Source organism: Tachypleus tridentatus, unplaced genomic scaffold (genome assembly GCF_004210375.1).
Source record: "Tachypleus tridentatus isolate NWPU-2018 unplaced genomic scaffold, ASM421037v1 Hic_cluster_2, whole genome shotgun sequence".
NCBI classification, from domain to species: domain Eukaryota; kingdom Metazoa; phylum Arthropoda; class Merostomata; order Xiphosura; family Limulidae; genus Tachypleus; species Tachypleus tridentatus.
In genome coordinates, this window is record NW_027467782.1 from 33,251,767 (window position 1) to 33,276,368 (window position 24,602).

Genomic DNA, 24,602 nt, shown 5'->3' on the forward strand with positions numbered 1-24,602 from the left:
TAAAATCATACTTCCATATAGTTATCTTATAAGTACCACATTAATGTCAAATTCATAAAGTGTAATTTTCATCTTAACAGCTGTCACATTTTCTTTATTTTTAATGAACATTTATTACATAATATGTTTTGAATATTTTAAAACTCTAATTATCTTTGTAATGCATAATTTGTTTACTTAATCAATGAAATAGTATGCCATGTTTATTAAAGTTATTGATACAAAGGTTCAAACAAATTGTTGGTAATATAAGAGTAATCACACTCTACTCACATTACCTTAGGTAGATCAACAAGTAGGAAGAAAAAGAAGGAAATTGAGGACCTGAACTTGACATTAAAATCTGTAACAACACAGAAAGATGAGAAAGGTAAAATACTACTCTTTATATTAAGAAATAGGTTTTTTTCTGTCACCTTTCCTTGCTTGTGGAGAATGAAGTTAATGTTAGATAACACTGCACAACAAAGTTTTTGCATCTTGAACACTGTTGGGTGTTCCTTATAGATTTTTGGCTGCTGATAATGAAAATCACATCCACATTTGCCCATTACGTACAGTTTCATTGAAATCTTCAGTTTTGCTACAATGGGAAAACAATATCAGGGCAACTGGAATTTGTCAATGCTTGCTGACTACTGTTGGACACTGCAACGTGATGCACCGGACATTGAATACAAACAAAAATCAGGAGCAAAACACTTTTAATTATGTTGAACTTAATAGCATATTAGAAACATAAACGCAATTAAATAAGTTATTGCCAGTAAACAGTTAGCTGTCTATTTCTCAAAGTTTCTACTGATGAAGCAAAACCAAAACTATATTTGTGCATACCCACCAGATACCTGTCACAATCAGCAAAACCTTTTCAGGAAGCAAAACATTTTAAAAAAATTGTTGTGCAGTATAATTTGTGTATGGAGTATAAAGGTTTATTTTATTTTTACCTAATACAAATGCTAGATTAGACAAGCTTTCCCATAAGTTATTTCTATGTAATTTGATAGAGAGTGTGAGCAAGAAATTCTGAAATTTGTATATTCCTATTGTTGTATGACTTTCAACATAACAAGTACGTGATATGTATCTCAGGACAAATGGTTATACCAAAATAAAACTGAAAACAATGTTTTGACCTTCTTAGGTCATCTTCAGATTAACAAAGAAGGGGATTGCAACAGTTGTTCTGAAATACATTTTTTACTTCAAGTTGGTTTCTTGTCATCACGAAATACATGATATATTGTTAATCACTTAACCTCTCCCTACATGTTGATATGGCATGTTTTTGTAAACATATAAATACAAAGATTTTTCTTTTTTTTCTTTTTTTCCAGTGTTGCTTTTGCTTGTTTTGAAGTGGTGTAAAATGAGCAGGAGAATATGTCAATGTGAGGTTTAATAGTACTAAAAAACATAGGATTTTATAGTTAACTGAAGACTTTTAAGAATTACTACATAAAGTGTTATTAATACAGATTATCTTTGGATACATCAATGATCTGGCTGTCTAAGTAGGTCATAAAGGTTTTTAAGATATTATTTCTTAGAAATAGCAAATAACATAAGTTGAATCTTTCAAACTGAGTTATTCAAGAAAAAGTTAAAATACTTTCCAGAATTACTGTGGTTTTTTATACCTTATGTATTATATAGAAACTGAAATACATCATGATGTATTCTACCATATTACTATTGCTCTTGATATGTAGTCTTAAATGTGTTTAAAGATGGAACCTCTTTGCTTTCTACTTTTAGAGATACATTTCCCTGACATAAGTGACGATTTTTTCAGCATTAGTCATATATAAAAGAATTTCTAAAGTTTGGAACATCAGGTTTACAATTTCACCCATTTAAAGTTCTAAATATTTATTTTTCATTATTTGTTTAAGGTCTGGCACTAAAATTGTACTAATGTATAACTTGTAATTATAAATATTTATTCTTTATCAGTGAGAGTTAAATATTTTCTTAAGGAGTGGTTGGAAAGAAATACAGTTTTATTCCATATGAGTTCTGCAGTTATAACACTTAGAGAGACATAAATCAGGTAGATAATTGTGACTAACCAACAATAATTGGCTTTATAAGTACAATGAAATTATTTACATAGCTACACCTCATTCAAAACAAAAAGCATAAGCTATTATATTACTGTAACTTCATTGAATGTTATTTTTATACATTTTAAAAATGCATGTTGGTACATTTTATCTGTTTTTATAACTTTAAAAATTAAAACAACTTATGTAAAAAGTGTGTGGTGCAAGTATTGTGAACATATTAACTGAAAGCATGAATTCTTATACTGTACATAGCTATCTTTAATATTAAATTAGTTTTCATAATTTTTGTGTGTTTTTCAATAGTTAGGTCACTGATACTCTTAGGGTGAATCAAAACAAGTGTTCAAAGTCTGCTTTATGTAAATCACACACCACAGCATTGAAGTGTTTTATCTTGTTACTCTCAACATGGCTACAGTTCAGTTATATTCATCTCTTGCAGAAAGGTGATATAACTATTTTAATTTCAGGAACTGATCCTAAATCTGCACTGTATGTTTTTTATAAGTAAGAACAGTGTAAGAAAGGTGACAAATGCAAGTTTTCCCACGATGATGTTGAAAATAAGAGTGAAAAGAAGAGTATTTATGTAGACTTGAGAGATGAAGGTAATGTAGTTTATTTTTTTATCTATGCATCTATTATCTGTTAAAAATGTGAAGTGTAAAGGTCTTTTAAATCAACTGTATGGTTTTCTGTGTTTGCATTATTAGTGTTAGACTACTGAAGCATTTTAAGAGTTTAAATGGCAATCTTCAGTTGTACCTTTTATAAAATTAATGTAGATAAATCTAATTCTGTTAAGGGTTTATATCTTTCATTTCAAATATAAAAAAGTTTAAATTATATATTTTTTGGTCAAGATGAATTTTTATCTAATAAATAATTTGGATTTCAATCAATTATTGCATACTGCACTTGATAAACCAGAATAAACATATGATATCATAGAAGAATATTCCTGCAGCTTTCAAATAGTCAAAAATATTTTCAGAAGTAAAACCACAACAACAAAAGAAACAAAATTCCTGTCTTTGGTATTTTTCCTCTTTTTCCCTGAGCCTTACATTAAGATCACTTGTTCACTTTTATGAGAGCTCTGGGTATCTAGTATGTTGACAAACCAAATTACTGCTGCAGTAATATATGATCAGTGTATTGACTATAGAAATTCCCATTATAGCTGAACATGCTACTGGTAAGATTTTCCAGGAATTTAGTTCAACGTTATGTACAGACTAATTCTAAGGAAATTAGATTCATGGGTTTAGCCACTGATTTCTTCTTCTTTTCAGTAAAACAATGTTTCTAAGTAAGAATGTAATCAATAAGAAGACATTTGGACTCTCTGTTTTTCTTTGTTTTTAACACTTTTTTATTTTAGCCTGTCATATTCCACACCATTTCAAGAGTTTTAGTTTTCCACTACTTTTCATGCTTCCAAGTTGTTTGCTTTTGGAGAGAATTGCTCTTCTCATACTTTTGTTTCTGTTGATACCAGTTCTACCAGGGGACCGGTACATGTTGATAAACTTTACTACACTTCAAATCTGGTTGATATACCTATGGTAGTTGTGACTCAGATATCATTTGTGTGGCTTTACTCTTATTTACACATGGGAGAATTGAGTATTTCATGTCATTAATGTATGGATTTTGGTAAGTTAGATATTTATATGTCCTTTATCACCTAAGTTATTTTAAATGAATTGTAAATGAGATGTTGATTATTAATTGTGTTATTACTAGATACATTTAATCACTTTGCAAGTACATTAATCTTACATACTTTGTGGTCTCAACAGATTTCATGGCTTTGTTAGTTCATTATTAGTAATTTAACTAGGTATGTTTAGCCTAGATTGTTTGTAAGTTGCAATTATTACTACTAGTAACATATAATTATTTTATTTTTCAAAATTGTTAATCATGTGCTAAACCATTTTCCCTTCATAATCCACAATTTAAAATTCTTCCCCACAGTGTCCACTTCATTGCCCTAAATCATGTTTTCCATTTCAGGACTTTCCTGTTTGTTTGGACAAACCTCAATTCTTTTTTCACTCTATGATAATTTGTGCTCTTCTCTCTATGAATAACTAGATAATGTTTGCTTCTACTCATTCACAGTCCATAGACCACACTCCACTGATTCTACAAGATACAATAGAGGGAGGATTCCTCATGATAGTGGGGGAAATCCATTCTTATCTCCTCTCAATAACCCATTCATTTGGGTAGTTTTCTTCTTTTCAACCTCATTTGGGCCTAGCCTTCTCCTTTTCAGGTTTGGAGCAAGCAGTTCACATGTTCTTCACCTCACATTTCTTGCAGTTAAATGTATTCTATCTTTGTGGGGATGTGAACTATGGATCAAACTTGTATGTATTCACTTTAGTGGGAACTGAGAGATCAGTGAAACTTCTTACCCATACACACTGCCCGCATCCATATACTAGTAACAACATTTACTAGTTCATGTCTTGCCTTATGTATTGTATGTTATAAAATGTTTTTCATTTTAAGTTGAATTTTCTTCATCAGTAAAACTTGTGATTTCTTTACTAATGTGACGTTAACATGCATCTGCTTACAGAAGAACTGAGTCATTTAACCAATCAAAATAAGTGTTTGTAATAATTATTTTAGCAATTAATCAAAATTATGATTGAATCAGTTGTCATGTTAATAATAAACTAATTGAAATTAATGTTTCCAGTTATTCCAAATATCCAGATGATCAAAATATTTGTTAGGTACAAACTTGCATAAGAGGCAGGTGTGGGGATGCTTTACGACTTCCATTTCCATTAAATTTACTATTCCTGTCATTGTTACTGCAAAGCTACAGAAGCTATCTATCACTGCACCAATTTTGAACCATTGACTGTCAACTTTCTGGCTATTTTAATAATAAGGTGTAAATTTATTGTATTTTGATTTTTTTTCTCACACTGTGTGATGTTTTTGCTTTACAATTGTATCACTATTATTTAAAGTTGTATAAGTGTGAGCCCAAGTGGTCCAGTCATTCATATTTTTAGTATTTAATAACTGTATTCTTCAGTTATGTATGAGAGAATGCAGGTGAGGTGAAGGGATCCATAGGGGTAAACATTATGCACATTTTTCAGAAAATAATAATAATATTGTTTTATATTATATTTAAATAGACATGAATTTAAGGTAGAGATCAAGGGAGTTTAAACCCCATCCCTTCTAGCTGTTTTTTTTTTTTTAAGTAATACCTGTATCATTTAATGTTTTTATCTGTGGGGTCTTAACTCCTCCCTCCATTTCCCCCCATTCATTTAATTAGGAAAACAGTCAATAGTATTGAAAATAAATATGAGGTTTCAATATCTGTTTGATTGGTCTATTAATTACCTTTATTATTATTTATTTGAATTTACTTTATTTTGAATCTGTAACAGTCAGGTGTAGATTTAGCCATTAACTTATGAATACAATAATATGAACATCAACTGAATGTTTCCCTGGTAAATTATCAGGCCTTGGTTTTTATCCAGAAATTAACAGTGTGCATGCATTCTAGACTTTATGGAGATTTGTTTTTATTAAAGGTAGCGTTATTTTTCTGAATTTATAATGCACAGTGGAGGGATTTAGACATTTTCATTGTTGGTTGGTTAGCTTGGCATTTCATGGTGCAAAGCAACTAGGCTGTCTGCACCAGACATTTTGGTAATGAAGTTAGAAAAAAATTACCTTTTTTATCTAAGTGGTAATAAAAAAACTTTATTTTAACCAAAATTTTGAAAAAAATTTATGGTTATTATTTCTTACATCATTTGTAGCCCTTATATTTATGACACTTGTAGCTCTTGTAACATATGCCTACTTTAAAATCTGTTTTTCATTGTTTGAAAGTTATAATGTCACAAGTGTTTTAGTACTGTTGATATCCAAAATAAGTAAAAATGCAAGTGACAAAAAGGAATTGAAAACAGACTGATGTTTGCAAACACTAAAATGTGAATAGAGGTGTAGACATGGTTTTCCTTTCAAAATATAATAATTTATTTCAATTAAAGTTTAAAATGTTTGTCTGTTTTTGTATTCTAATTGATCACATTAGTAGAAATACAGATATAGATTTTAAGTTGTTCATTACAACCTACATGAACTAATAATAATAGACTTTCTAATTAATTTTATCACTAATGACTTCTAACACATAGGTATAAATAATAAAAACAATGAATGTGATGTACACTTATTAATTAAACTACTAGAAGTCTAATTAGACCCCCTCTTCATAAAAGAAATAGAGAAACTATTCTTGCTTTGATAACAGTTGCTGAGAAAGTTTAAATATGCTTGGATATAGCACATAGACTATCATGTGTTGATAAAGTTAAAATATAGGTTGTTTTTTATAGCTTAGTAAAGTTTCTTTTCTGTTCCCTTTGTTGTGAATTCTGAATGTATTTGTGTATAAAATTATATTTTAAAGCTATAGAAATTTTCTTCAAAGAGAAAATATATGATAACTTTGCATAAGGTAAGTAAGCTTATACAGTTTAAAGATGGGTTGAACTGATAACAAATCTTATTAAAAGTTTAACATGATAATGAATGTATAGTGTTTGGAAAAGGTTTTGTCATCATCAGGTTTAATAATATACCTATACACTGAAATGTATGACTCATGGCTCCTATAATTAGAGTCTTTCTATATAGGGAATTGCAGACACCCATAGTACTGTATCTACTGTGTCATTCCTCTGGACTCTCCAACAAGTATTCCATTCCCTTTTCTTCTAGTGGAGTAGAGGAGTCCTTTCCACTTCTTGAGTGTAGACCAAGGAAGATTCCTCCTGAGTAGTTTTTGTACAATAAACTAAAATTTAATTTGTAGATTATGTGTACCCACTCAACAACAAGAGGGCTAGCATTGTTATTCTTACTGTGATACTGAACAATGATTACACTGTAATATAACAATCAGGATCCAAGGCACTTTCCCTGAACATTTTTGCTCAGGTTAACTGCACTTGTTGCTCACAAAATTCTTATGAAAGGTGTTTCCACAGGATATTTTCTGCCCAGATGGACTGCACTTGACATAATCTGTCTTAACCCAAGACACTTCCTCTGCATGTTTTTATACCAGTACTTGACCAGATCATATTTATACCAAAGGTGCTACCTCCTGGGTGTTACCAGGGGAGACCACTCTTGTTCATCAAATAGTTCTCATGCAAAGCACTTCCACTTAAAGATGTTTGCCTGGATGGACTTCACTTGGCATAATTCAACATATCTTATGGTGCTTTCCATGGATGTCTTTCCCTGTAGACCTCACTTGGCCACAGTATTGTATATCTGAGGTGATTCTCTGGGCACACTACACTTGTTGATCAAATAGTTCTCATGCATGGTGCTTCCACTGGATGTTTTTACCCAGATGTACTTCATTTGGCATTATTTGTTGCATTCCAAGACACTTCCCCTGGATGTTTTCTGCCTAGGCAGACTGTACTTGGTCTGTTCATGTACCCTTTTATAAGTTTGTGTGGGTTAAATATCAATACATCTGTTTTCACTTTTGTTATTTCTGTTTAACTGTCAGAAATGCATTATGTTTGCTTTTGTTTATATCCTTCTGTGAATTTGTAGAAAGTTATTAAATATCTTTTTGTATTTAATAAATACAACTATACATTTACAAAAATTAAAAACACTATTTGATATGTGCCAATCAATGAATTAAACTCACACTGCTTAATTTTTCTCGCCATTTATTTTACAATAATGAATATTTATAACAAGATATTCAATGAAAAATATACATTTCACAATGAAATTCATAAAGATAGAAAAATTATTGCTTTCTAAAATCACATTTACTTCTGTTATATCTTGTTTTACTTAAAACATTTTATCAATCTTACACAATTTTTTGTTTTAAGGTAACTTTAGCATTTCAATTCTAGAAACACTATATTAATCACTGCATTGAGCAATAAATTGCTAAAACCAAACTTGGTAACTTTGAACAAAACATCAGGTTCAATAAAATGTGTTTTTTTTTTTACAAAAATGTTTAGCTATAGGTAAGTAAGTAATAAATAAATGTAGAGCAGACATCTACTAGTGGTACAGATCATGTCTGTGGTAGGGCACTTTGTAAAACAATCTTGAAATTATCTTTAAGAAGAATCTGGGAGACACAAGTCACTGCCAATGTTCAGTTACACACACTACAGTTAAGTTTCATACATTGTAACTTTATAGGATTTCTACTTATTACACATCCAATTCTTCATCAGATAGGTTTTCATTGATTGGAACAGCTTCTCCATCTACTGTAGCAGTAAGATGATCTTCTCAATCAGCTGCTTCAGGGAGCTTCCTCTCCTCTCCTACAAATTTATTGTATAAAACAATCATAATGAACACCATGTTAGTGCAAAATACCACTAACAATGATACCAACAATTACTGATATAATTATCTATATGATATTTAATCAACATAATCTGTCCTGATTTTTCTCAATACATTTTGAAACATTGACAATAACTAACAAAGCAAATATATAATTTTTACATATATCAATACATTCATCATTCTGGCTTTTTAGTGTCTGTAAAAAAATTTGCAAACTACCTTTTACAGACAGACCTTTCTTTTAACATTTTCAATGTCATGATTTTTTCTAAAAATCAAATAGTTGTGGTTTCGTTAAATAAGTCTGAACGTCTTTTTTTAAATTAATAAGCATTAAATACAAATTAATTATTATTACAGTTGATAATAAGGGTTTTTTAACAATATCTTACTTTAACAGCTAATTTATATTATGTTCTAACTTCGTATTATTATAACATACTTTTTAAAATTTTGTCAACAATTCTTTTATTAAAATAGATACTTCATATTAAACCTTAACTATAACTTTCCTACTTCAACAGACACTTGAATTAAATTTAAGGCACAACTATAACAGTTACTTTCTTAATGTAATACTTGATACTGACTACATCTTCTTACCATATAGGTTTGCTTTTCTTCTGTTCACTTCATGAAGATTAGGTAACAATGTTAATCCTACATTTGCTTGCAGGATAAAGGTCTCAGTTGTTAGTTCCAGATATGAATCACAGTTGTGCAACTGCAAAGAAAGTTTACAAAGATTAAATTTTTATATGTTCCAATGCCCTCAAATTTTATGATAAATATATCTCGTACACGTTAGCATTGACATTGACAAAATTTAAAAGTAATATTTATATATATTAATTCTGCAATTATATTTCTTAACAGAGCTAGCACTAGTGGGAGGGAGCTAAAATAGTTCTCCAACCCCAAAGCTACTATTATCCATAAATTTAGTTTTACCATAATTTCAGATTTAATCCCAGCATATGTCTCACTGCCCCCTTTTCAGTTAAGAAAAATCTTGAACTGGGACTGATTCTTAAATGATGGTTAAAACATGAAATAAATTAATATATGTATTTTTTAAACTTTTGGCTTGAGTTTAAATGTTTATTTTATTTCCTCCAAAACTATAAAATCCTTTTGAAATCAATTTTCAATTTCCCAGCTACAAAAGACACAAAACTGTTCACTGATGTGTCAACACTGACAACCAAGTTTGCTGGTATTAATAAAAAAGAGAGAGATTATAATTAAGTCTTTTTTTGTATAAAGAGAATTCTTCCAATATCCTTGTGATACCACAGCCTGTAATGTGGAGACAGAAATAAAAATATATAAATGTTTCACTGTACAACTTTTTTTTTCTCTTTGAAGAAACAAACTATGATATCAAATGATATTGATGAACTGGATAAAACACACACTGTTTAATTAAGCTGTGTGTTTTTCTTATAGCAAAGCCACAAAGGGCTAGCTGCCCAGCCCACCGAGGGGAGTCGAACCCCTGATTTTTGTGTTGTAAATCCGGAGACATTCCACTGTACTAGCGGAGGGCACTTAATTAAGCAACATTCCTTAATAACATTTCCATGAAAATCCTTAAGAGATAAAATAGCATGCAAACAAGACCTCATGCTTTGAGGTCTTCACCCATCTAGCCTTCTACAGCCAAGTCTGGGTTGAATCTCTCGTCCACTGAGCTGTTTGAAGACTCATAACTATGAAGATTCTAGTTTACTCTTCAGATAAACATACTTAACAATGAAAAGAATAAACTTGACAAGTTTAAATATGCTCTATGACCACACTCATTAATAATGCATTTTGTACTATATAATGTTAAAATTCTACATCAACTTGTCTTGCTATTTTTAAAGTTAGCTTACCTCTTCTTAAGCAAAGTACAAGCTATGTTTAAAATAAATATATTATTATTTATACCACAGTGATGATCAGTAATTTCAAGAATGATTTTACAAACTGTTGATCACTTCTTGTCAATCAAACAATATCAATATTTACAATAGATGATAACAAGTAGTTATATTTCATTAAATTAAAGGGTGACCAGTGGAGTTCATCTATTATAATTACACCATGATGATGGTCAGCAAACTTTAACTTACTAATAATACTCATCATATGATGACAGTCATACAGTTTTACAATATCACTTACACCAATGTGATGACCAGCTTTAAACTCTACTTTTTCCTGTCCTGTTCCACTTGAACTTTTTCCTTCTTCTCATTTTGATATCTACAAATCAAAATAATGTTGTTGTTGATACTATGCTTACAAAATATATTTCAATTAAATATTGAACAAACATGCAATCAGACAAATATAAAAATTTTTGTACACAATGTCTTTTATACTTACATATATGTGTATGTACTTATTTCCCAAATTTATATATTAACTGTTACACTTTACACACGTTTTCATTAAAAGAATGTAATAAAGATCTAAATTGTTATAAGTCAATAAAGTCTTGTGTATAAAAAATCTAAACAACTTAAAACAATGACAACAACTTATGTACATTTTTATGAAAATATATTAAAAGTATACTATCCTTCATAAACATAAAGAGAGGAAGACAAAAGTACAAAATATGAAATTCAATAAGTAAACTTGGATTGAAGTGTGGATAGACAGAGAATAAAATACTTTTCCATGCCAAAAATGTTTAAAATGAAATTCTTGTCAAGTTAGACCTAAGAGCTGCTCTCTTGAAGTACACAATGTAATGACACAATTGTAAAAATTAGATATAATACAACAATATATTATAAAACACACACAGAACACAATTTTATAAATTACATAGAGCAAGATGTAATTTTATGAATGCATACAGATAACAATTTATGTACAGGAAATATAACTGTATAAAATTATGATATTATTCAATAATAATGTAATAACAAAGTATTCAGAGAAAACTTATGTCTAAACTTTACACCAACTTGAATATAAGACTGTTTAGTGGAGGTAGTGTTACTAATTAATTTACTTGGTAACTCACTGATGTTGAGGCTATTGAACACTGTGTTTACAATCCAGTGATGTCAAGACTGTGATACATGTATAAATAACTATAACTAGATGAATGAAAAGAGAGTAAAAGTCACATGAGAGAGAACTTCTGTCACAGAAAAGTTAGACTTTGTAAAGTTAACTGTTGTGGAAGTGAATGGTTGGTAGGTTAGGGTGACATTTAAAGTTTAAAAGAGATAAGGAGAATATTATGTCTCATAAAAGGGTGTTCTAAACCAATTGAACCCACATATGTGGACTTCAACAAAAGAAAGATGATAATTGGAAGTACAAAAAACAGAATAATACTGAAAGTTAAGGATACAACCGTAGTAGCTCATGTGATATCATGATACCACTGTGATTAAAAGACATAAAAGTTTAGCTTGTCAACTGAATTCTAAAACTGTTGAATTGGCTTAAGTGGACTTTGGACAATAAAAAGAAAACTGTATAGTGTCTTAGATACAAATATTATCTCCATAGTGTAAATAATTTTGTACATACATTTAACTTGTTTCAAACATATATTATTTTAAAAAAACAAGTGGAGTGCATGTTGTTAATTTTTTGTCAATTTCACTGCCAGCAAGTCAGAGATACCTACTGTAGAAAATTTTGTGGTCCAACACACTTATAAATTTACATTACTATTAAGTACGTTTACAACATTTGGTAAGCCACAGCCATGATTACACAGTGGTAAGTTGTGTTAGAAGAAAATGAGAAGGACAGTGGAAATAAATACCAATATGTGCACAACTATAGTAAAAGTGCAAATAGCATGGAGATTACATGATATATAACCATGTCAAATTTTGATAAAAGAATGGAAAGAGGAGAGATATCTTCATGGATAGACCAGGAAAGATAGGCCTTGTGCAACACAACAACATGGTATCCAGCTAAAGTGAAGCCCTTTCAGATACCTTATGCAATGAAATACAGTGGAGCGCCGTTAAGATGCAGTATTTGGAGGGTCAACCTGCTTAACCACGGCTTAAGTGGTCTGCGGCTAAAACCTTTGTGACTGAAAAGCCGAAGTCGCTAACAGCTCAGAAACTGAAGTGATGTCTATTGGGTTTGTGGGTAATATTTATACAATTCCATAAAAATATTGGATTATCGAATTAAAAATAATACTTTAATTATTGATCACTTTTTTCACGGATTTACCGCGGATTAAGTTTAATGTATGGAGAGGTGTGATTCGGTAACAATGGCGGCCTCCATAAAGCTGGCATACAGGGCGGATAAGGTAGATTAACGGTCAATTTCTACTGTAATATATTCTATTTATTTCCCAAATGAAAGCAAATCCTTTTTAAATATCTCTTTGAAGTTATAAAGCCAGGATTAAATTCGTAAGCCACGTTTTGCACTTTCTTAAATTAGCGGTGAGCAGCGATAATCCTCGCTCATATTTGTCATGTCAGTGTCAACGACAAGGAGAGTGTGAGAAACTTTAAAAGCCAGGTAGTAGATTTAATACATCAAAATTCTGGGACAAGACTTGCTACAGCGGCTTAAGCAATTTCGCGGTTTAATGGCGCTCCACTGTACCTTACAAAGCAGGAAGCTGAGGCAATGTTGGAAGCTGGAATTGTTAAGCCTTCAAATTTAGCCTACCATTTACCAGTTTTAATCACAAAAATTAGAGATAGGTTAACTGTTTCTAAATAAATTTCCAAAAGCTGAATCTTGTGATGAAGTTCAACTCTGAAACTATGAACAACCTAGAAATTATAAGGTCAGGTTCTCTTCAAAGATCAACCTCAGTAAAGGTTATTGCCAAATCCTAATGAAGACAGGATTTACAGAGAAGACAGCATTTTAATACTAGATGGATTTACCAATTTCAGCAGGTGCCAAGTCAACTCTGCAGAAACATTCAACTGTATGATAAGGATGATGCTGTGCAACACCACCAATATCAAGCACTATGCAGATGCCATCCTGACACTGTGAAATGGGATAACAACAAAATGTTTTGTTACCAACTGGAATATAGAAAGTTTAATAACTAAAATATCAGAAAGCTCACAAATAAGTCTGTTTTAATATTTATACATTATGAGTGTCAGTATCAGTTTTTTTAAATAGATGAATGTGTTTCATGGTAACCACAAGTTTCATCACATGTTAAGTATACCATCACTGAGATGTTTTGAGAGAACAAACCAAATGCATCACCTTTACAGTTACAAATTTGTATATGATCTATACATGTCTGACTGTCAAGTTTTAAATGACAAAATGTATTTTCTGTGTGTTTAATGCTTAAAACAACATTAAATAGAAATATTTTATAACTTATGTACTTTCCATCCAAGTGGTATAGTAAACAAGTTAGAAAATCTTGATTTTCTGTATTAGAACTTACTATATTAGTGGGGGTTTCTTCTTAAAATGCTTAACAAGTTTACAATTTTGTAAATTAGTTCTGTTTAAGGATTTAAACATCTACAGTTTGTATTTATTACCACCAGTTAAGAGTACTTATGAAAGAAGCAAAATTATGCAAAGGACAACATTAAATAATGTTCCTCTTCTTTTTTTGTTACTAAATCCCTAATAATCTCATTAGATAAGAATTGTGTGCCCTACTTTGTGGAAAATAATTCCTTGAATTCCTTGAACTGATCAATTACACTCAACCCATTAGTACCACACCTTTTATAACCCATACAAGAAAAGCACATGCTTACTTCTTAACATTTTTCAACCACAACATTATTCTAACGTGGTATCATTTTTAATTTTTTCTTTCACTTTTTTTTTCACTAATTTTTAAATTACCCTTAATTTCACATAACAGCCTTCATCTTTTTAACAGTTGCCATTTTTAGTTAAACAATTTATTTATCTTCATTATTTGAACAAAATAAACATACTAGAACATTACTTAATAAATATTTACAACATCACAATATTTTGCAATTTCCTACCATATTCACCAAATAGTAAAATTGTACAATTTGATGACAGTATTTTATTTGGTGAACATATTAAAAATATGTTTACAAACACTGCAACTTAATAAAATCATAATGTGTTTATTAAAAGTAAAACAGTAATTAGAAACAGAGCATCAACAAAATAACTTTATTATGCTTTAAGCAATCTCAAGTTATGCAACCTCTTTGCTTCATACAATATACATTTCAGTGTGTAGGTATATTATTAAACTTGAAGATGACAAAACCTTTTCCAAACACTATACATTCATTATCATGTTAAACTTTTAATAAGATTTGTTATCAGTTCAACCCATCTTTAAACTGTATAAGCTTACTTACCTTATGCAAAGTTATCATATATTTTCTCTTTGAATAAAACTAAAACTATAGCTTTAAAATATATATAATTTTATACACAAATACATTCAGAATTCACAACAAAGGGAACAGAAAAGAAACTTTACAAAGCTATAAAAAACAACCTATATTTTAACTTTATCAACACATGATAGTCTATGTGCTATATCCAAGCATATTTAAACTTTCTCAACAACTGTTATCATAGCAAGAATAGTTTCTCTTTCTTTCTTTTATGAAGAGGGGGTCCAATTAGACTTCTAGTAGTTTAATTAATAAGTGTACATCACATTCATTGTTTTATTATTTATACCTATGTGTTACAAGTAATTAGTGATAAAATTAATTAGAAAGTCTATTATTATTAGTTCATATAGGTTGTAATGAACAATTTAAAATCTATATCTTTATTTCTACCAATGTGATCAATTAGAAAATAAAAACAAACATTTAAAAACTTTAATTGAAATAAATTATTATATTTTGAAAGGAAAACCACGTCTACAACTATATTCACATTTTAATGTTTGCAAGCATCACATCTGTTTTCAATTCTTTTTTGTCACTTGCATTTTACTTATTTTGGATATCAACAGTACTAAAACATTTGTGACATTATAACTTTCAAACAATGAAAACAGATTTTAAAGTAGGCATATGTTACAAGAGCTACAAGTGTCATAAATATAAGGGCTACAAATGATGTAAGAAATAATAACTACAAATAGTTATTTCAAAATTTGGGTTGAAATAAAGTTTTTATTATCATTTAGATAAAAAAAGGTAATTTTTTCTAACTTCATTACCAAAATGTCTGGTGCATATAGCTTAGTTGCTTTGCACCATAAATTGCCAAGCTAACCAACCAACAATGAAAATGTCTAAACCCTCCATTATGCATTATAAATTCAGAAAAATAGCACTTTCTTTAAGGAAAACAAATCTCCATAAAGTCTAGAATGCATGCACACTGTTAATTTCTGGATAAAAACCAAGGCCTGATAATTTACCAGGGAAACATTAAGTTGATGTTCATATTATTGTATTCATAAGTCAATGGCTGAAGCTACACCTGACTGTTATAGATTCAAAATAAACTAAATTCAAATAAATAATAATAAAGGTAATTAATAGACCAATCAAACAGATACTGAAACCTCATATTTATTTTCAATACTATTGACTGTTTTCCTAATTAAATGAAGGGGGAAAATGGAGGGAGGAGTTAAGACCCCACAGATAAAAACATTAAATGATACAGGTATTACTTTAAAAAAAAAAACAGCTAGAAGGGATGGGGTTTCAACTCCCTTGATCTCTACCTTAAATTAATGCCTATTCAAATATAATATTAAACAATATTATTATTAATCTCTGAAAAATGTGCATAATGTTTACCCCTATGGATCCCTTCACCTCACCTGCATTCTCTCATACATAACTGAAGAACACAGTTATTAAATACTAAAAATATGAATGACTGGACCACTTGGGCTCCTGCTCTAAATGTGCTCACACTAATACAACTTTAAATAATAGTGATACAATTGTAAAGCAAAAACATCACACAGTGTGAAAAAAAATCAAAATACAATAAATTTACACCTAATTATTTAAATAGCCAGAGTTGACAGTCAATGGTTCAAAATTGGTGCAGTGATAGATAGCTTCTGTAGCTTTGCAATAACAATGACAGGAATAGTAAATTTAATGGCAATGGAAGTCATAAAGCATCCCCACACCTGCCTCTTATGCAAGTTTGTACCTAACAAATATTTTGATCATCTGGATATTTGGAATAACTAGAAACATTAATTTCAATTAGTTTATTACTTTCATGACAACTGATTTAATCATAATTTTGATTGATTGCTAAAATAAGTATCACAAACTCTTATTTTGATTGGTTAACTGACTCAGTTCTTCTGCAAGCAGATGCATGTTAACATCACATAAGCAAAGAAATCAAGTTTTACTAATGAAGACAATTAAACTTAAAATGAAAAACATTTTATAACATACAATACATAAGGCAAGACATGAACTAGTAAATGTTGTTACTAGTATATGGATGCAGGCAGTGTGTATGGGTAAGAAGTTTCACTGATCTCTCAGTTCCCACTAAAGTGAATACATACAAGTTTGATCCATAGTTCACATCCCCACAAAGATAGAATACATTTAACTGCAAGAAATGTGAGGTGAAGAACATGTGAACTGCTTGCTCCAAACCTGAAAAGGAGAAGGCTGGGCCCAAATGAGGTTGAAAAGAAGAAAACTACCCAAATGAATGGGTTATTGAGAGGAGATAAGAATGGATTTCTCCCACTATCATGAGGAATCCTCCCTCTATTGTATCTTGTAGAATCAGTGGAGTGTGGTCTATGGACTGTGAATGAGTAGAAGCAAACATTATCTAGTTATTCATAGAGAGAAGAGCACAAATTATCATAGAGTGAAAAAAAGAATTGAGGTTTGTCCAAACAAACAGGAAAGTCCTGAAATGGAAAACATGATTTAGGGCAATGAAGTGGACACTGTGGGGAAGAATTTTAAATTGTGGATTATGAAGGGAAAATGGTTTAGCACATGATTAACAATTTTGAAAAATAAAATAATTATATGTTACTAGTAGTAATAATTGCAACTTACAAACAATCTAGGCTAAACATACCTAGTTAAATTACTAATAATGAACTAACAAAGCCATGAAATCTGTTGAGACCACAAAGTATGTAAGATTAATGTACTTGCAAAGTGATTAAATGTATCTAGTAATAACACAATTAATAATCAACATCTCATTTATAATTCGTTTAAAATAACTTAGATGATAAAGAACATATAAATATCTAACTTACCAAAATCCATACATTAATGACATGAAATACTCAATTCTCCCATGTGTAAATAAGAGTAAAGCCACACAAATGACATCTGAGTCACAACTACCACAGGTATATCAACCAGATTTGAGGTATGGTAAAGTTTATCAACATGTACCGGTCCCCTGGTAGTACTGGTATCAACAGAAACAAAAGTATGAGAAGAGCAATTCTCTCCCAAAGCAAACAACTTGGAAGCATGAAAAGTAGTGGAAAATTAAAACTCTTGAAATGGTGTGGAATATGACAGACTAAATAAAAAAGTGTTAAAAACAAAGAAAAACAGAGAGTCCAAATGTCTTCTTATTGATTACATTCTTACTTAGAAACATTGTTTTACTGAAAAGAAGAAGAAATCACTGGCTAAACCCATGAATCTAATTTCCTGAGAATTAAAGTCCGTAGATAACTTTGAACTAAATTCCTGGGAAATCTTACCAGTAGCATGTTCAGCTGTAATGGGAATTTCTATAGTCAATACACTGATCACATATTACTGCAGCAGTAATTTGGTTTATCAACATATTAGATACCCAGAGCTCTCATAAATGTGAACAAATCTCAATGTAAGACTCAGGGAAAAGAGGAAAAATACCAAAGACAGGAATTTTGTTTCTTTTGTTGTTGTGGTTTTACTTCTGAAAATATTTTTGACTATTTGAAAGCTGCAGGAATATTCTTCTATGACATCATATGTTTATTCTGGTTTATCAAGTGCAGTAAGGAATAATTAACTGATTGAAATCCAAATTTTTTATTAGATAAAAATTCATCTTGACCAAAAAATATAGAATTTAAATTTTTTATATTTGAAAAGAAAGATACCCTTAACAGAATTAGATTTATCTACATTAATTTTCTAAAAGGTAAACTGAAGATGGACATTTAAACTCTTAAAATGCTTCAGTAGTCTAACACTAATAATGCAAACACATAAAACCATACAGTTGATTTAAAAGACCTTTACACTTCACGTTTTTAACAGATAATAGATGCATAGATAAAAAAATAAACTACATTACCTTCATCTCTCAAGTCTACATAAATACTCTTCTTTTCACTCTTATTTTCAACATCATCGTGGGAAAACTTGCATTTGTCACCTTTCTTACACTGTTCTTACTTATAAAAAACATACAGTACAGATTTAGGATCAGTTCCTGAAATTAAAATAGTTATATCACCTTTCTGCAAGAGATGAATGTAACTGAACTGTAGCCTTGTTGAGAGTAACAAGATAAAACACTTCAATGATGTAGTGTGTGATTTACATAAAGCAGACTTTGAACACTTGTTTTGATTCACCCTAATAATATCAGTGACTTAACTGTTGAAAAACACACAAAAATTATGAAAACTAATTTAATATTAAAGATAGCTATGTACAGTAAAAGAATTCATGCTTTCAGTTAATATGTTCACAATACTTGTACCACACACTTGTTACATAAGTTGTTTTAATTTTTAAAGTTATAAAAACAGATAAAATGTACCAACATGCATTTTTAAAATGTATAAAAATAACATTCAATGAAGTTACAGTAATATAATAGCTTATGCTTTTGTTTTGAATGAGGTGTAGCTATGTAAATAATTTCATTGTACTTATAAAGCCAATTATTGTTGGTTAGTCACAATTATCTACCTGATTTATGTCTCTCTAAGTGTTATAACTGCAGAACTCATATGGAATAAAACTGTATTTCTTTCCAACCACTCCTTAAAAAAAATATTTAACTCTCACTGATAAAGAATAAATATTTATAATTACAAGTTGTACATTAGCACAATTTTAGTGCCAGACTTTAAAAAAAAAAGCTGAAAAATAAATATTTAGAACCTTAAATGGGTGAAATTGTAAACCTGATGTTCCACATTTTAGAAATTCTTTTATATATGACTAATGCTAAAAAATTCCTAACTTATGGTAGGATTTCAATGTCAGGGAAATGTATCTCTAAAAGTAGAAAGCAAAGAGGTTCCATCTTTAAACACATTTAAGACTACATATCATTATGATGTATTTCAGTTTCTTTATAATACATAAGGTTTAAAAACCATAATAATTCTGGAAAGTATTTTAACTTTTTCTTGAATAACTCAGTTTGAAAGATTCAACTTATGTTATTTGCTATCTCTAAGAAATAATATCTTAAAAACCTTTATGACCTACTTAGACAGCCAGATCATTGACGTACCCAAAGATAATCTGTATTGATAACACTTTATGTAGTAATTCTTAAAAGTCTTCAGTTAACTATAAAATCCTATGTTTTTTAGTACTATTAAACCTCACATTGACATATTCTCCTGCTCATTTTACACCACTTCAAAACAAGCAAAAGCAACAATGGAAAAAAAGAAAAAATTAAAATCTTTGTATTTATATGTTTACAAAACATGCCATATCAACATGTAGGAGGAGGGTAAGTGATTAACAATATATCACGTATTTCGTGATGACAAGAAACCAACTTGAAGTAAAAATGTATTTCAGAACAACTGTTGCAATCTCCTTCTTTGTTAATCTGAAGATGACCTAAGAAGGTCAAAACATTGTTTTCAGTTTTATTTTGGTATAACCAGTTGTCCTGAGATACATATCACGTACTTGTTATGTTACTGGAAAGTCACACAACAATAGGAATATACAAATTTCAGAATTTCCTGCTCACACTCTCTATTGAATTACATAGAAATAACTTATGGGAAAGCTTGTCTAATCTAGCATTTGTATTAGGTAAAAATAAAATAATAAACCTTTACACTCCATACAAAAATTATACTGCACAACAATTTTTTTTTAATTTTTTGCTTCCTGAAAAGGTTTTGCTGATTGTGGCAGGTATCTGGTGGGTATGCACAAATATAGTTTTGGTTTTGTTTCATAACATAGAAACTTTGAGAAATAGACAGTTTACTGTTTACTGGCAATAACTTATTTAATTGCATTTATGTTTGTAATACACTATTAAGTTCAACATAATTAAAAGTGTTTTGCTCCTGATTTTTGTTTGTATTCAATGTCCTGTGCATCACGTTGCAGTGTCCAACAGTAGTCGGCAAGCATTGACAAATTCCAGTTGCCCTGATATTGTTTTCCCATTGTAGCAAAACTGAAGATTTCAATGAAACTGTACATAATGGGCAAATGTGGATGTGATTTTCATTATCAGCAGCCAAAAATCTATAAGGAACACCCAACAGTGTTCAAGATGCAAAACTTTGTTGTGCAGTGTTATCTAACATTAACTTCATTCTCCACAAGCAAGGAAAGGTGACAGAAAAAAACCTATTTCTTAATATAAAGAGTAGTATTTTACCTTTCTCATCTTTCTGTGTTGTTACAGATTTTAATGTCAAGTTCAGGTCCTCAATTTCCTTCTTTTTCTTCCTACTTGTTGATCTACCTAAGGTAATGTGAGTAGAGTGTGATTACTCTTATATTACCAACAATTTGTTTGAACCTTTGTATCAATAAGTTTAACAAACATTGCATACTATTTCATTGATTAAGTAAACAAATCATGCATTACAAAGATAACTAGAGTTTTAAAATATTCAGAACATATTATCTGATATACGTTCATTAAAAATAAAGAAAATGTGACAGCTGTTAAGATGAAAACTACACTTTATGAAATTGACTTTAATGCAATACTTATAAGATTACTATATGGAAGTATGATTTTACACAGCCTTTCATACTGTTTTTCTTCCTACTTTCCTACAGACAATGTTGATGATAATTATGAAATTACAAAGTGTTAAAGACATGTTAAAAGGCCATCACAAAATTTTGCAGTTTCAAACACTGATAAAAGTTAAGGTAGCATTGGATACCTGGTTGGACTAATATTTTGAATGCTAATGCACTGTCTTCTCATGAAGTTTATAAGAACTGACCACACCTTTTCAGCATGATATTAAAGTAGTAAAATGAGATAAATAACACCCAGAATTTGCATTTACCAGACCCAACTTAAATACATCTGATCTATTTAGGATGTGTGTGTTGGTGTGCATCACCACTGAAAATACCCCAAATTAGTCATTTTCTGACCTCAACAAAGTATTTGGTTATTTCAAAATCAGATTTGATACACTAGCCAAAGAACACTATTAAAAAACAGAAACAAGAAACAGTCTCATCTTTACCTGACACACCATCTCATGTGCACCAGACAAAACAATATCACCAAACAAGAAGCATCACAATGTAATTTGAAAACAATTAGTCAACATGACTGTAATCCATCATTACTACACAACCTGTGTGAGGAAATTAGTCACTCACACAATCAGCAGAACTTCACAAGTAGCATGGAAATTTCTAAGGCAGACATAAAAAGACAGCTTTCTGTGCAAGACGTGAACTGCCTCTAAAAAGATTAATTTTTGATTACTGAATATTGAAGATGGTAATAATTGGACACACAAGTTGATTATTTTCATAAAATTAATTGATTACTTTGCATGAAACAAACTGATGTAATCAATTCTCATAGGTATACAATTGTATTTCATTCTGATTAAGAAATTTTGAAATTTAACCATGAATCTTGCAACAATAAGTTATTTTTTGATCTGGCCTTATGCTGAGCAATATAAATCTAAATCAGATAGTCAAAGTGAGACAAACTTTCTCTGGCAAAACTTGTTTCATATTGTTGGCATATGAGAATAGTTTTGTATCATCAGATTTAATTGTATTTCCAGTCATGTTCATAAGATCATCTGGATCTCTTGGAAGTAACGTAGTACAAAGAATCCTTAATCCTGCCATGCAGAATGCAAGCAATCACCTGCTCTTTTCAAGAGCACTGAAACTTGATGCTTTTCATAGAGCTTCTTGATTTGGAAAGTTTAATGTTGTTGTGGATTCAATACCAAATTGAATCGGCATTGCTCCTGTGCCACGTTGAAATACCACAACAATGTCTTGCGTTTACACTTCAGTTCTTGGATTATCTGCATCATTCATTCAGTGTCACAAACTCCATGGGATCCTCAGAAGTACTGCTACACATTTCATCTTCATCACTCTCCAGTGGAATAGATGAATCAGTCCTTCATTTCTCTTTCTTCATACTTTTAAATTACCTTGCAGCTCTTTCACACCTGCTTTTGTGTCATTTTGACCTCTAAGTCTGAACCATTGCATCTACACTGTCACTTTGAACTTACAAGCCACTTTCTTCTTTTCCTGTATTAATGTTACTTTATCAATAGAGGATCAGTACACTTAATCACTGAATGTTGTAGCATGTTGATATCTGTTTTGTAGCCAGCTGGAGATCCAGTTTTCACAAACTGTGTAACAGTTGTCTGTTTTTTGGCCAATGAGGTTTTGGTGAAGTCATCAGCCAATAAACAAAATTTCCAGATTGACAGCAAAGTACAATTATCTACCCACCTTGTTTCTGGTCTTGTATCTGAATTTGTTTTAATGAAAAATATTTAGTATTATAAAATAGTTTTCATAGTTTAAAACTTTCACATAAAGAGTCACTAAAGCAATTAAGTTAAAAGGAAAAGTACTTGTCCTATTGAGTACTCTTCATGATTTACCAGCTGCTGGAAAAGCTTTTTTTCTGATTACGATAGAGCCATAATTCAAAGTAATAGGACATGCACTTATTTCACCATTGCTTTTAAAGTTTAAAATCGTAAATTTACAATTTATGTTGTCCCTACTTATGAGTTTATGAGTTATTACGATAGAGCCACAACAAAGTAATAGGAATGCACTTATTTCACCATTCTTTTAAAGTTTAAAATCGTAAATTTACAATTTATCCCTACTTATGAGTTATATACTAATAATTTCATTTTAAAATGTTGTCAAATCTAATACATTGAACATAACATTTGTAATAATATTGCATACTACTTATAATTAGCATGAACAATTATGTAACTAACTCATTTTTGTATTAACACTCACAGACTGGAATTAGGCTTAGCCGCTACGGTAAATTCAAGGTACAATATATTACTTCAACGTACAAATATTGCACTGGTTACAATTTACATAATTCAGTATTTCAGTACCTATGTATACAACAATAAAATTTAAAATTGTTTTACATTGATATATTTCATTCTTTTGATCAACTTTCTTTCCTGGTTCGTTTGGTTTTCTTTGGAGACATCACTTCACTAAAATAAAACTATAAAATTGTCAGTTTTCTGAGTAGTTAGCTATTTGTATGTGTTATCAAGCGACCTCTACAGTTTCGAACAAAGAGTACAACCGAATCTGCAAGAAAGTTCTCGTCATATTAAGAAAATAAGAAAGCATGCGTATGTTTATATTCTTATCATTGTTAGTAGAACAGAACATTTTGTGATATCAGTAGTATTATTAGGTTAAAAGGTGAGAAAGAGGACTTGATTGATATCATAATAGTTGTCTCCAGATCCTAAGATAAGTAATTAATATGATTTTAATCTGTAATTTTGATATTGCATTAGTTTTAGAACTAGCGCTCATATTAGCAATCATATTATTATGATTGATATCATAATAGTTGTCTCCAGATCCTAAGATAAGTAATTAATATGATTTTAATCTGTAATTTTTGATATTGCATTAGTTTTAGAACTAGCGCTCATACCCACGAAATGTTTAAAGCTAAAATTCAATGTCAGATGCTGATCAAACTCAAAACTGGTAGTAGAGGTAGTTGTAAGTTAATTATTGCAAATACAAATTATAGTTCTTCAAGGTGTGTTTGAGATTGGGATAAATGGCTCATTTATTGTCTGAGTTCACAATATTTTGTGACACAATAACTTGTAAGTTACTCAAAATTTCGAATAGAAAGACTTGCATTCTCAAAGCAGTATATTTTAATTTTAGATTATAACAT

The 24,602-nt window shown here is 30.2% G+C and overlaps 2 protein-coding genes across 16 annotated transcripts in view; one reads left to right on the forward strand and one right to left on the reverse strand.

The window, feature by feature from the left end:
* The window catches only part of LOC143243196 (serine/threonine-protein kinase atr-like), a 30,993-nt gene extending 23,216 nt beyond the window's left edge, over positions 1-7,777 (forward strand). The window contains exons 5-8 of the mRNA XM_076486995.1: positions 284-370; positions 2,543-2,680; positions 3,574-3,731; positions 6,777-7,777. Coding sequence (XP_076343110.1) covers positions 284-328 — 45 coding nt within the window. The 3' untranslated portion in view covers positions 329-370; positions 2,543-2,680; positions 3,574-3,731; positions 6,777-7,777. The remainder of the gene's footprint in view (positions 1-283; positions 371-2,542; positions 2,681-3,573; positions 3,732-6,776) is intronic.
* LOC143243197 (protein GVQW3-like) overlaps positions 1-23,946 on the reverse strand; it is a 70,718-nt gene extending 46,772 nt beyond the window's left edge. Inside the window, exons 1-7 of one of the 15 annotated variants that reach the window (XR_013024165.1) lie at positions 23,818-23,946; positions 21,051-21,133; positions 18,750-18,887; positions 17,704-17,861; positions 10,662-10,742; positions 9,093-9,213; positions 7,825-8,461 (exon numbers count right to left, since the gene is read on the reverse strand). The gene's annotated coding sequence lies outside the window, so the exon portion shown is untranslated. Of the gene's footprint in view, positions 1-7,824; positions 8,462-9,092; positions 9,214-10,609; positions 10,743-17,703; positions 17,862-18,749; positions 19,241-21,050; positions 21,138-23,674 lie in introns of those variants that run through there. The other 14 variants (XR_013024166.1, XR_013024164.1, XR_013024162.1 and 11 more) reach the window with 14 other exon arrangements.
* Positions 23,947-24,602: the final 656 nt, after the last annotated feature.